Here is a 13,987-nt window from a genome sequence, read left to right on the forward strand (position 1 = left end):
TCTCTGTTCTCTGCCTGGTGGAATCCCGGCCATTCGTTGAGGCCCCGGGAAGGAGTCCGGTCCCCTCTTCTGTGTCCTGCCCTGTGGGAATCATGTGCCCCTGTCAGGCTTCCGCCTTAGGGATCATGTAGCTTCTAAAAATGGAAACCCATTCCAACCATCTGCAGGGAAAGGCAGGAACATGGGGGACAGAGCACCTCACAATACCAGGGGACAGAGGGGCAGCTGCTTCACCGGCCCCAGGGAGTTGACCCACAGCTGCTCTTCTTCGGAGCCACCTCGGCTCTGACCTCTGCTTGCACACACCCGTGTGGCCTCCCTCGGAGAGGTGCCCTTGGCCCCCAGTTTGCATGAAATCCCGGCCCCATTAGCCAGTTAGCCGCAGACCAGGGATGTTCCAGGTTAGTCCAATCCTCTGAAGCCACGGGGTGTGGTCACAGGTCATGGAAGGGGCGGGGGGGGGGGGGGGGGCACAGCCACTGTCTCCTCCTCCGCAGTTGCCATGGGGCTGACTCTGGAGAGAGAGGTGGGGAGAGCTGGCCCACCTCCCGGGCTGGAGGGCAAGCTCATGAGGACCCCAGTCCTAGCACAGAGGAGAGGAGACGCTTAGTAAGTATTTGTAGATTAAATGAATCACCTCACAGGCTGGGTCCTTCTCTCAGCAGCCTGTGACCCAGCTGGTCCCTGAGGAGGGAGGCCAAAGGCTTTGAGGGAGCCAGTGCCTAGGTGGTGAGGCATCCTTTTCCTCCAATTACTCGCTGTGTGACCTCGGGCAAGTGGATTAACCTCTCTGTGCTTTGGGGGCCTCCTCAGTAAAATGGGGGTTGTGATCTCGCCTACTTTAGAGCTGTTGTGAGGAGGACAGGGCACCATCTTCCTGGAGCAGCTGGGGTGGCCCCCGACACAGAGCAGGCAGTGGACACAGGGGTAGCGCGTGTCCCCGCTCTATCCCGAAGCCACAGAGCAGCGTCCCTCTGCTCAGCGGCTTCCTCTCCAGGTCTGATGCTCTTCCAATCCCACCGGCGCCTGCTCTGAGGGTTAAATCCCAGGGTAGGGCCTGCTGACAATGGCGGCAGCCCCTCCTCCCCATCCTCCCGCCCCCACTCGTCCCCGGGGACGTCTGAGCTGAAGACTTCATCTGCTGTAATTAACAGGCCAACTGCATCAGTCTTGCTCCATTAACCGCAGAGCAGCCCGTCGGGCAGGGGTGAGAGGGAGATGATGATCGGGAAGGTGAGGAGGAGGTGGACAGGAGCCGGGAGTGACCAGCCGGAGTCCAGCCTGCCCGCCACCTCCCTCCCACCTTCTTTCGATTCCTGTCCCTCCGACCCTGCCAAGGACCACAGAGGCCACAGGCCACATCTAAGCAGAGAAGGGAACAGCCCATGTCACCGGCCAGGTGCTCCTGAGAGCAGTGGGTTGAGGGGAAGCCTTCCCTGGCAGAGCAGACTGTGGGGAGCGGCCAGACACCCGCCCTCCCCCACCCCAGGAAGAGCCCCATCCCTGAGACTCAGCCAGGCAGGAGGCTGGCCGGGGCTACTCTGCCTCCATCCCTCCATCCCTCCATCTCCAAAGACAGTGCGATGTCCAGACAGGGAGCAGCGCGGCTGCCCATGAGCCTTTGCGGGAGGCTGTGGCACAGGTGTCTCAGCACTGGGACCCCTGCTGTTGGCTCATCCTTATTGACAAGCAGGCAACAAGCAGCCGCCTCCCTGTGTCTCCTCCCGCCGCCCCACCCCCACCCCCTGCCCCCGCCTGGGATGAGTCTAGATTCGCACAAACTGTTTCTCTCCGCTGGCACTAGGCAAGGAAACAGGAAGGACATGGGAACCGGGGCTGCTGGCCTCCGGGGCTGCATGCCCCCTGCCTCCACTGGGGACCCTCTCCTTCTCCCTCCCTGAGCACGCACGTGCCCAGAGCAGGTCCATGCATGCACGCGGGGCCTCCCACGCTGGCACCCCACGGCACCTGCTTCCGGCTGCACAGCGGTCACCAGCTTCTCTTTAATCTCCTCACCTCGGGAGCCCCTGCAGCATCGAGAATTGCTTTTGGAAGCGCAGTCACCAATTTAATTGGCAGAACTTGTCCTGGGCGATGCCGCAGAATGAAGCCACCCCTGGCCTACCTGTGTCTCTGGCTGTGCGCAGGCTCACCAAGCACAGGATTCGCGCCAGCCAGAGCCCGTCCTCCCCCATGAGCGGCACGTGACCCTGAAGACAGTGCCTGGGTTTGGGGGATCAGGGAGTGTGGGGGTCGCTTGGGGGACGGACAGGACAGAAGAGAGCCTGCTGGGCCCTGGGGGGCGTCCCTTCCTTTGACCCACTCAGGAGACAGTGACCTGGCCAACCAAGGTCACAAGGCCACCCGAGGTCACAAGGCCACCCGAGGTCACAAGGCCACCCGAGGTCACAAGGCCAGCCCACAGTGGAGGTGGCCGGTCCAAGTGGAGGAGTGGGCGGATGGAGGATCTTCCACTGCCTCTCTGTCCGCACCGCCACCCTGCTCCGTGCCCCTTGGGGGGTGGGGGGGGGGGCGCCCTGAACCTGTTGAGTTCAGCCAGGGGGATGCCCAGCAGGAGATAGATCAGAGGGAGGGAGGCACCCAGGGAGGGAGGGACCGAGGGAGGGAGACAGTGAGCTGAGATACTGGGTCCCAGCTCTCGCCCTGAGCGGTGGCCACAGTCTGAGCTTGACCTTTGGCTGAAGGTCTCAGGCTGTGTGACCTCGGGCAGGTAGGTCCACCTCTCTGTGGAGGTCTGGAGGCCCGCCCTCCACACAGCCTGGCTGCCCCAGGGCAGGCCCAGTGGCTGGTCTCCCTCCTGCCTTCACGCACCTGCCTGCACCTTCACAGCCGTCTCTTTATTCACTTTGTCCTCCATCACCTCGTCTTGCTTTGTCTGCTCCATGGGAGGGAGTAGTTAAAAGGGAGCAAAGTGCCGCCCCCCCACACCTCCGGAGGCCCCCACCCACGTATCGCAGGCTCTGAGGCTGTCATTCATTTCATCTTGCTCCTCCACCCCACACCCGTCCAGCCCCACCCTCACCCGACTGGGCATTAACACTGTTAATACAAGAGGCCTGCCCACTCTCTCCCCTCCCTCCCCACTCCTGCCCGGCAGGGGGCGCCAGGCCCCCCGGACACCACTGCCCATAGGGGTCTCCTGTCACTCACAGCCAGGGTGCTCTCTGAGTCTCGTGATTTATGGACTTTAATTTTCCTGGAGCCTCCGCCGTGTCCCTTCCTTCCCTCTGGTCTGTCAGGGTGTTTATCTCCCACCCCTCAGCCCGCCCCTCCCCTGGTTTTTAATTTGAAGCCTCCTCCTGGCGCATCCTGAGCAGGCCGTCTGCGGCGGGAATGCATTAAGCCGCTGACAGCTCTATTGATTTCCTCTCCGCCGCCGCATATGCAAGATCTGTACAAGCTGATAGGCTGGCCTGTCCCCTACTTTGAGGGACCGTGCCCTTTCCCTTTCTCCCGCGAATGTCCCCTCACCCTGGCACGCGCCGATGCAGAGGGGGGCGCGTGTTTCTCGCCCAGCATGGCTTCCCGTCTGCCTGCCCTGTGTCTTGTCCTGTAAACACCATTTCATCAGCAGCAGCTCGGGCATCAAGCAGCAGCTGATGGGGTGAGAGGGGCCATGGAGGGAGGCAGGAGGTTTGAGGAGGTGTCATCTGTCAAAACCGACTGTGCCCCGCCCCCAGAAGCCCAGGCAGGCTCTCTGAGGGGTCTCCCCTCTCTGCCTGTGTCCCCGAGCTCTGGGGGAGGGATGTGGGCGACTCCAGCCCACCTCCTTTCTCCAGGTGGAAGTTCTCCAAGTCCATCGGCAGCTCTTGCCTTGGACTCGCGTTCAATGAGCAGCCACAGAGCCGGCTGCTGGCTAAGCACTTTCTGTGCCTCGTGTCTCCTGGCTTCTCAGAAGCAGGGCAGCCACAGACCGTGGTGCAGCTGCCCACAGTTGGCACGGAAGGTTGGGAAGGAGGGATGCATACCCCTCCTCAACAGGGACTGAGGCTCGGAGATGCCTGGAGGCTCTGTCAGGGTCTCCCAAGCAGACACAGGGTTTGACCCCAAGACGGACTGGCTCCAGGAACCGTTTTCTTCCCATCTTCTCATAATGCGTCCTCCAGGAAGACCTCCAGGATTGGTGCCACCCAGGCTGATTGCTTCTTTATTATAGCCCCCCCTCCCCGGAACATACAGGCAGTGAGGGTTTGCACAGTCAGGCAGGCTGCTGTGCGTGTGTTGGGTAGACTCTCCCCTGTGTGGACCGGCACCACCGTCACTCGCTCCTGGAAGATCTCCCTGGGCCCACCCCATCCCCAGCCCAATCCGTCCCCCAAGGCGCCCACCTGGTCCCACAGTGAGAAGCTTTTGGGTTCCCCCAAAAGTGCCAGCCCCCAGGCCCGCACCTGCCTTCTTCCCTCCCTCCCACCCTTTCCCAGGGAGCCGAGCTCGGCGAGGACGCCAGACTCTCCCTGCCAGAACCTTCCCGATTTAATAAACAACTCCCCTCCGAGATGATGAAAGGCCAGCCCTGCCGCCGCCAGATGCATGGGCCCCTCGGGGGCCGCTTGGAGATTAAATGAGATGGTAGATATGAAAGCAGCCGTCAGGTATGAAATGCTATACAAACATGACTTCTAATTTATATCAGCCGTCACAGCCTGGATTTTAGGATTCAAGGCAGACAGGGCCGCTTGCTCTCCACTTCCAGTCCCGGCCTCGGCCCCGTGTGGCCATGTTGGGACACCACACCAGGGCAGGGCGTGACCCCCAGACCTGGAGGAAGCCGGATGGTGCTGGCTGGCTTTTTAAATGATCCCGTTGAGGCTTCACGGCAGCCCTGCCGCGGGGAGAGGAGACGGCGGCCCCACGCGCCTCGCTTCAGAAGCCAGCAAGTGACGGAGGCGAGACTGGACCAGGCCACGGGCCACTGTGTGGGGACCCCGGCAGGGGGCCAGCCCAGGGCGCCCAGGCAGACCCACCAGAGCAGCGGAAAGTGGGGGGGGGCGAATAGGGTGCCCCTCCTCTATTCCTTCCACCCACCCCCCACCCTGGCTCTAGAACCCGGGCCTCCATGTCCTGCGGGGTGCGCCCTGGGCCCCTGTAGACTTTTCCACGTGTCTTCACCAGGGCGCTTCTGTCAAATGCGGCATCCTGGCTGCTCTCACAGGGGTCAGGGCTTGGGCCCCTTGGTTACCCGCAGTCGCTCACCCTCCCCTGAAGCATGGGAGGCGCCCCCTCCAGGCTCCTGGCTCCCCCTTTCAGTAGCTGCCGTTTTATTGCGCCATTCATCCCCCCTGGAGAAAAACTTCGGTACTTGAACAAATTTGCCTCTGTGTGTTGTTACTACTCATCTATGTTCGCTTATTATACAACGCAAGAGGGCGAACATCTGTCTCTCTGGGATCTCTGCCAAAAGGGAGGCACAGCCCTCCCACTGTCCCTGTCCCCGTCCTGTAGGCCCTGCAGTGGGCCGATGCACCAGGCATTCGCTCAACCAATATTTGTGTGGACCTACTATGTGCCGGGCACGGCGTGGTCCAATTTAACCCTCCATTCCTCTCTCCCTTCCTCCACCCACCCCTTCCTCCCTCCCTCCCCATCTCTCCATCCCTTCATTCATTCATTCCTCCATCCCTACACCTATCGACCCACCCTGCATAGAGGGAGTGAGCTCTGAAGCTGCATCCAGCTTGAGAATCCTACAGTGTCCGCATTGAGCACCCACTGTATCCATAGACAAGGACTGCATTTCAGGAGCTGTCCACAGAACGTGGAACCCCTCTCTCGCCTTCAAAGAAAGTCAGTACAAATGTATGAAAGGTTGGGGGCTGCTGCACAGTCTGCGAGAGGTGGGTGTGAACATCGACTGCATGGCTGACCAGTGTCCAGAGTCGGAGCAGAAGGGTCGTGCCTGCAGGGGAGGTGGGAGCTGAGCCCTGGAGGTGAGCAGGGCTTGTTATGGGAGGAACAGCGCAGGCTCAGCCTGGGGTCAGTGCCTAGCGCGTTAAGAGGCCAGTAGTTTGGGCCCAGAGGGTGATCACCTGTGGTGGAGCAGGTGGATTAGAAAAGACCAGAAAGGCATCAGCCCCAGGTGGAGGAGGCCGGCCGGCCAGGCAGAGGGTCTGGGAACGTCCCGCTCAGCTCGGAATGGAGGCATCCATCCCTCTCAGGCTGGGCCTCAACCTTCAGATGATCTAAACCAGTGGTTCCCAACCTTCCTAACGCCGCGACCCTTTAATACAATTCCTCATGTTGTGGTGACCCCCAACCATAAAATTATTTTCGTTGCTACTTCATAACTGTAATTTCGCTACTGTTATGAATCGTAATGTAAATATCTGATATGCAGGATGTATTTTAATTGTTACAAACTGAACATAATTAAAGCATAGTGATTAATCGCAAAATCAATATGTAATTATATATGTGTTTTCCGACGGTCTTAGGCGACCCCTGTGAAAGGGCCGTTCGACGCCCAAAGGGGTCGCGACCCACAGGTTGAGAACCTCTGATCTAAAACGCCGCCCCTCCCAGTGGACTCTTCCCACTGCTGACACCCAGAGGCGTCCGCCGTTACAGAAACAGGGATTGGCTTCTGCTAAAAGGCTCTCTAGTACAATCAGAGGAATTGGGGGGTCTCCCTGTTGGTGTACTCTCCCCTGTAGCCCAGCCCCCCGGAAATGCGCTCCGCCTGGGCTCGTCTAACCGGAGAGAGATGGGTGAGTTCAAAGTGAAGTTCATGGTGGAAGTACTCTCTCTTCAAGTGTAATAAACACACAGGGCAATTACATTCTGTTGTGCAGTTATTAAATTTTTGAGAAACAAATATAATAAAACATAGACATTGGTAGCGAGGTTAAAAATAAAATAAAGGCGGAGGATAAAAATAAAATCGATAGCCACGGGTTTCCCGGAGCCCGCCCCCGCCTGCAGGGAGGTTACCTAAGAGTTGAGAGTCATTATGCGCCACGAAAATAACATGGGCGTGGGCCGAGGCGGCCAAGGAAGCGCTGCCCTCCCCACCGCCAGCCGGTTTTAGGTGCAGCCTGGGCTCCGGGATCTGAGCAGCGTGGGTTCAAGTCCTGACTTCTCTCCCGGCTCCGACAACCCTTCACAGCTGTCCCCATGGGTAAGGACAAGACCTTGGCTATTGGAATTATTTCCAGAAGGCAATGTGAGGCATGCCTAGAAAGAGGTTCTAAAATATACATAAAAAGGTCCCGCCCCGCTGGTATGGCCCAGTGGTTGAGCGTCGACCCAGGAACCAAGAGGTCACGGTTCGATTCCTGGTCAGGGCACAGGTCTGGGTTGTGGGCTCCATCCCCAGTAGGGGTGCGTGCAGGAGGCAGCCGATCGAGGATGTTTCTCTCTCATCTGTGTTTCTATCGCTCTATCCCTCTCCCTTCCTCTCTCTAAAAATCAATAAAAAACACATTTAAAAAAAAAAAGAGGGTTCCTTCATTCAAATGAGAAAAATCCCCGTGTAGATGCCCAATGCACAGGTCTAATGACAGTGGGAGACATAAGATTTAGGTCTTCAAACTGGATCTAAAATAAAATCTAGCAAAGCCAAGGGGCTGGGGGTAGAAAAGGGAAGGGATTGGAGGAGGGAGGCGGTCGGGTCCAAGCGTGGAGCTGCACTATTAATCTAGGCCTACAGGGGGCAGAGGTGCTGCAATGGGAAGGGCGAATGCCTACATACTGGTAATTCTTGACCCTTCGCAGACACCGTACCCAGTTTCCTCCGGGGGAGGGTTTAATTGCCCGGAAACGGAAGTTACGTTCTTTTTCGCCCTCTTCGCCTCTGGCTGCTTGTTGTAAGTACGTCTTGAGCGGCACACAGGGAATAGTGGGGATAATCCGAGGTAATCCACGGCCGAGAGAAGTTTGCGGACCCCCGGCCTGGGTCAAGGGTGCGAGGAAAGAGGATGGAGTGCACTAGGGCCAGCATTTCGGGGGGTCGGGGAGGGAAAAAGCGGGGGTCCCTGTTGGTCCCCGAGCCCTGTTCACGCGAATATCTGTCCTCCCCGCAGGCGCCGGCCGCACGCTCCGTGCCTCGCAGCCATGGTGAGTACGGCCCCTGCCTGAGACCTTCCCCGGGAGGCGGGGGCCCCCGGGGCGAGGGTCTCCGGGGGCCCGAGAGGGGCCGGGGACGCGACCGTCGCCAGGATGTCTGGCCCGCAGCTCATGCCCCGTTTTCTCTGTGTCGCAGCCTCGCAAGATTGAGGAGATCAAGGACTTCCTGCTCACAGCCCGGCGGAAGGACGCCAAATGTGAGTGGTCGCTCGGGGGTGCGGGTGGGAAGGGTCGCGTTGGCGTGGAGCGGCCCGCACCCCGGGGCTGCCCCGGGAGCGTCTTCCCGAATGCCAGGCGGGAGGCCCTTTAATAGTAGTAAACATTCTAAAAAATCGCTCCCTCGTGGCTTGGGTTTGGGGCCCTGAACGGAAGCTTTCCTGGGTGAACGTCTGCCAGTGCGTGTCCCACGGGAGGAAGTGATGTCGGAGAGCCTTTCAGCGGGAAGGCGAGGGTCCTGTTTGTGTCCCTGGGACCTGCCGCAGGCTGCGCCTTTGACCCTCTGGTAACTGGAATGAGATGGGTGTGGGGACCACAGGTGCCAGGGTGGCCGTGTTGGTGTGCTGTCCTGCGATGAAGAGGGGGTGATCTTCGTGTCAGTTTTCGTTCAGACCAGGGAATTTGGGGTCGCTGCCTGGCTCAGTCCCGGCTCTCGCAATAGCGGTGGCGAAGGCAAGCATGACACCATATCCTTGTGTTGGGGGGTGACCGTATATGAAGATCCATTAGAGACCCTAATACATTGGAGAAATGACACTAAATCCATGGATTCGTTTGCATTTTAATTCTGTTTGGGGGCCTGATTCTACACCGTTTGTCCTGTGAAGACGGGTCATGGCCCCCTGGACAGAATAGGGCATTTTTCAATTCTAAAATGTACGTGATATAAATTTATCATTTTTAAGTGTACGCTTCGCTGCTCTGAAGTACATCCCCATTGCATCTCCAAAACTCTTGATCTTGCAAACTGAAACTGTGCCACTAAATCAGCTTGACTGACCTAGGGACCTCTTAAATGAGATCGGACAGTGTTCTGTGTGACTGGCTTTCTCATGTAGCATAACGTCCTGGAGGCTGTCACCCCTGGTATGGATAGACCACACTGTTTATCCGTTCACCCTGCTGCAACATGGAGGGCTTTCCACCCCTTTGGCTGTTATGAATAATGTTGCTATGAACATTGACGTGCAGGTATCTCTTGTCCCTCGGTGCTTGGGGTATGCACCTGTAGCTGGAATTAATGCATCATGTGACGATGTAGAATACACATCTTTTAAGAGATCCTGTACCTTACAAGTGCTATAGGTGTACAGCAGGTGCCAGGGCTGATGCAGCCACTTGAGCGAAGGCGGCCAGTGCGTGTGCCGGCTGAGCCACCGTGCCTCAGCTTCCTGCTCAGTACCCTGTCCCTGTAGCAGCTGTTGGCAGAAACGGGGTTGTGGGTACAAGTTGACCTGTGCTGCTGCTGTGACATGCTGAGCACAGGAGTCCTGTTCGGCCCTTACCCCCGGCCTCTTGATTGGCCTTCATGTTAACAGATCCTGCAGGCGAGCGCCTGAGCGGTCTTTAAAGAAGTTGGGGTGCGGGGTGTGATGTCCCTGAAATGACTGGCCCTCGGGGAAGCAGTTGTCTTCCAGAAGCCTGACCAGACTCCCCAGATCTCACACCCTGCACTGGGGTTGGGCTGCAGTTGGGGCTCCTCGCCGTCTGAGTGGGGGGCCTGAAATGGAATTCGGAGGCAATGAAGAGCCCAGAAATGGGCTCCGTGTCAGTTTTAGGAAAAGTGTGAGCGCACTCGCTGCTCTTTCCCATCGCCCCCCGAGTGGAGCAGCGAGTTCTGGTCCCAGCAGATAGCCCATCTCCTTGCTTTATAAACTGCTTCCTTCCCTTCCGAAAATAAGACGGGGACAGTGTTCTAGGGTGTGTTCAGCGGACAGATACATAGACAAGCCGTGAAGATCAAGCCCCAGGTGCTTGAGTATTAATAAACGGGAAAAGCGGGTTTCCGGCGGTTTTTGAAGATTGGGGTCATAGAGGGCAGCTTGTTTTCTGTTTCGACGGGACAAGCACAGCTGTGGCCGTGGTTGCGGTCACAAGTGCCACTTTCTGCATTTGTATAAAGCAGGTGAACCATGTGATGTCTGGTGCAATTATTGATTTTGGTCCGTTTGATAGCTGTCAAGATCAAGAAAAATAAGGATAATGTGAAGTTCAAAGTCCGGTGCAGCAGATACCTGTATACCTTGGTCATCACGGACAAAGAGAAGGCCGAGAAGCTGAAGCAGTCCCTGCCCCCGGGTGAGTGAGCGGGATTGCTGGGCAGGCGCGCAGGCTGGGCGGTGCACCTGTCGCCGTCCTGTTCGTGAATTGTGCCCAAGGAGAGGCAAGTCCGTTTTGTGGTCTAAGCATCTGCTCTTGCCACTGTTGTGCGAGCGTGGTGATCTTCGACGTGGTGGCCAAGGCGAATTTGTTTCCCTCGTTCATGCTTTTCTAGTGCAGAATAGTAACAGCTCACACTTACTCTGCCTCATTTCATCCCACCAGGCAGATGCTGGTTTTGAGGAAACTGATTAAGTACGATAGGCCCTGAGCATGTGTTAAACAAAGGTCCATCCTGGGGTGGAGGAAGCCCCCCAGGGAGCACCAAGCGGCTCCAGAGACTGCCTGTCCACCCTGAAAGTTAGCCGGTACTGCTCGCGTGTGAGAGCTCGGCCTTGTGGGAGCAAGCTGGGCCCCTTTATAAAGGCTGACAGGAGTTTTTGTGTGTGTGTTTTGTTCTTTTTATCTAACACTAAATATTTTATGCAGAACCTCCCTGTTGGGCTTAATGTCTGAGCTTTGTGAGCCTTCTTAGCTCAAGAACAAACCCAGACAAGCAGCGTGACTGTCTTCTGATGCCTCGCGTTTGCCTCTCTTGCTCTAGGTTTGGCGGTGAAGGAGCTGAAGTGAACCCGACATGCTGATCTGTATTAAAACGTTAAAAATCTTCTTGTGTGTCTTGTCTTTGAAGGCCGGAAGGGAAATGTCATGGGTTGCTAGACTCTGGTGGGGATGTGCTGGGGGTCCTGGTGGCAGCCTCCTTGCTTCCCTGATCTTGGGCTGTGGTCCCAGTGGACAGAGAAAGCTGTTTTGTTTGAGCCTAAGTTTGAACATCAGTAGATGGCAGTAGGCAGAAGAGCCGGATGTTTGTGGAAATGAGCCGGCATCACTCCTTCAGATAAAAGGAGCTCCCTGATAAAGAAAAGGCTGGTGGAAAGGAGGAGTTGATTAGCCTTGGAAATGGCTGCAAGCGAAGACAGTTGTATGGCAATTGTCCTTGGAATGTAGGCCCACTTTCATGTCCATGTCCTCCACCCACCACAGCCCCCGTGGCAGGAGGGGAGTGTCATACTGAGCACGGGGACCTCAGGAGCAGGTCGCTGCAGGAGGTGAATGCAGGTGGGAGGGCAATTTGGAGCCGGGCTCAGGGAACCTTGAAGCTGAGAACTTGAGTGTGTGTGAGCCCAGCAAAGAGGAGCCGGGCCTCCAGGCAGTGGGGCAGAGACGGAGTTCACAGGGCTGGTGGGTGTGTGGATGGGCCAAATCCCAGCATGAATGGCTATTTAGGTCCAGCCAGGCCTGACTGGGATTAAATCTTGGTTCTGCCCCTTGCCCACCTGCTTGTCAACTCAGCATCCTGAAGAGAGTGCTCACAGCTTGGAGCGAGGCTATTCTCCCGTGAGGTGACAGGCCAGCACAGGCTGGGGCTCCTAGACCCTTGGCAGAGACCTGTCCCAATGTTGCCTCACTTTCCAAATTGTATGGCAAATGCCCATGCTAGAACTTTGTTATAAGGGTTAAATTAAGTACTGGTGAGGATTTAGAAGCGCTCTTGCAAATTTGGGAGATGGAGGTGGTGGTCGTGTCAGCATTGACCACAAGGTGGAGACATACTCCCAACAGATAAGCCCTTGATCAGGCCAGTCTGGAAATGGTTTACAAGTAGCTAAGAGCCTGAGGCTTGATTTTTCTGTAAGTTTTCAGGGTGTTTGAGTTGGGTCCTGAAGGACATGGCTTCTGTTCCTTCCAAGTGCTCAGTGACCAGTAGCCCCAGGCCACTTTCAGTGGCTTCAGTCCTCCCCATTCTTTTAACATCCGGTGCCCAGGAGGGAGGGTGTACCGCTCTGGCTCCCTGTGTCCGACACATTGTCCAGAGACTAGCCCCAGCTCCTAGGAGACAAGCCCCCCATGGCCGCAGAAGGCAGCCTTTCGTGCAAAGTTCTCAGCTCTGGCTTGTGCCTTGCAGTCATGGGGCCCAGCTGATCCCGGAGATGAAGCTGGTTTGAGGCACAGGCATGTGTTAGGCCTTCCAGTGGCTGGTGCCAGCCACCGCCCTGCTGACGTCAGCTCTCGGCTTGGGAGGGCTTGTTCTGGCTGTGCCGGGCAGGCCATGGGCCTGTCTCACTTCATCTCCCCAGGAGTCCTGTGTGTTCAGCTTCTGCTTCATTGGCTCACCTTTCCAAGCCGCTGGCCTCCAGGGATGCAGCCAGAATACTGTCTAGCCGGGCGCACACTGGCCACGCAGGTTTGGGTATCCCACTGTGCCCATCCCTGCGCTGCTGGCCCCGAGGGAGTTTTTGCAGTTGCTGTCCTCAGTGGTGAGCAGGCCTTCCCCTTCCCCCACCCACTCCCTCGGGCCCCACCCCAGCTCTGGAAAGGCTGCCCTACGCCCGTTCAAGGTCAATCCTAAAGGCAAGACACCCTGCCACTCCCCAGGAGACAGACCCCTCCCACCGGGGGTCCCTTGTCCTCCTTTCCCTCCTGGAGGAATTCTGAGTCCTCTAACTTGCAGGCCCTTTGGGAGGCTGCAGCTGCCGCCCTCTGTGCTGTTGACATGGAGGAAGGGGAACCAGCCTGTTAGAGATGCCCCCTGAGGGCCCCACACAATTGCTCCAAGCCCATCCTCTGCAGCCAGCAGTGGCCGCTTCAAAGACCAAAACCCTTACCATGTGTGATGTGTGCTCTGGCTGCTGCCGACCTCTATATTTAAAAGTGCAGGCCCTGGCCAGGTAGCTCAGTTGGTTAGAGCGTTGTCCCGACATGCCAGGGTTGCAGGTTCAATCCCTGGTCAGGGCACATACAAGAGGCAACCAATGAAGGTGGAACAACAAATTGATGTTTCTCTCCCTCTCTAAAATCAATAAATAAAAAAATAAGTAAAAATATATATATATAGGTCTTTATTCTTATGAAGGCATTTATTTTAAAGTAAGGCTTATTGGGTGTAACTTAGAGTGACATTCACCCTTTTTGGTGTGCAGTTCTGTGAATGTTGACATTTAAAGTGTTACTGCCACTGCAATAGAGTGTTTCTGTCACCCCTAAGGGCCCTCTTGCACCCCAGCTGCTGACCTGTTCTCTGCAGTTTTCCAGTCTTTCCTCCCTGTCACTCCCCTGACTCAGTTTGCACTTGCCCAGCGTGGTCCCTGATCTCATATCATAGTCACTGCCCCTCTGCTCTGAATCCTCCCTGAGTTGCCTCCTCCCCGTCATCCTTCAGCTCTCACCTCATCTCATTCTCCAGGAAACATCCTGCACCCCCCCCCCCCCAGACTCCATCCCCCTCTTACAACAGGGCCCATGTGGGATCAAAGGCTGCCCACTCACCTATTAGATTCAGACCCCGTGCAGACAGGAATCTGTGTCTTATTTATCTCTGTGTCCCCTAGAACAGAGGGTGCTCCATCCAAATTTCTTGAATGAAAGAAAACTGAGAGAAGCTTGGCCTCCAACCTTCTGTGCCCCAGCTCTGGGCATGCGCAGATGAGATGGCTCAGCCATGTTCCTGGAAAACTGAGACAGACTGACAACCAGGAGGAGAGGCCGGGACACAGGACTCCTTCCCCTGGCCTCTGTGGGGCCGCTGTGG

General features: G+C 56.9%; 1 protein-coding gene across 3 annotated transcripts; it reads left to right on the forward strand.

The window, feature by feature from the left end:
- Window positions 1-7,766: 7,766 nt before the first annotated feature.
- On the forward strand, window positions 7,767-11,067 carry RPL38 (ribosomal protein L38). 3 transcript variants are annotated; one of them, XM_070395567.1, is made up of 5 exons: window positions 7,767-7,823; window positions 8,040-8,073; window positions 8,219-8,279; window positions 10,255-10,377; window positions 11,003-11,067. In XM_070395567.1, exons 2-5 carry the CDS (start codon window positions 8,071-8,073, stop codon window positions 11,026-11,028), a joined length of 213 nt encoding a protein of 70 aa, XP_070251668.1. In that variant the 5' UTR covers window positions 7,767-7,823; window positions 8,040-8,070; the 3' UTR covers window positions 11,029-11,067. The 3 variants fall into 3 exon arrangements, with proteins under 3 accessions (XP_070251668.1, XP_070251669.1, XP_070251667.1); XM_070395568.1 differs by having other exon boundaries at window positions 7,778-7,827; XM_070395566.1 differs by having other exon boundaries at window positions 7,817-7,871.
- Window positions 11,068-13,987: the final 2,920 nt, after the last annotated feature.

The sequence above is a fragment of the Myotis yumanensis genome, unplaced genomic scaffold (genome assembly GCF_028538775.1).
Source record: "Myotis yumanensis isolate MYYU_CA2020_CCGP unplaced genomic scaffold, mMyoYum1.0.hap1 SCAF_16, whole genome shotgun sequence".
NCBI lineage: Eukaryota > Metazoa > Chordata > Mammalia > Chiroptera > Vespertilionidae > Myotis > Myotis yumanensis.

Coding starts and splice junctions, on each gene's coding strand:
- RPL38 (XM_070395567.1), top strand. Junction 8,280..10,254: donor CCGGCGGAAGGACGCCAAAT/GTGAGTGGTCGC, acceptor TCCGTTTGATAG/CTGTCAAGATCAAGAAAAAT. Junction 10,378..11,002: donor GAAGCAGTCCCTGCCCCCGG/GTGAGTGAGCGG, acceptor CTCTTGCTCTAG/GTTTGGCGGTGAAGGAGCTG.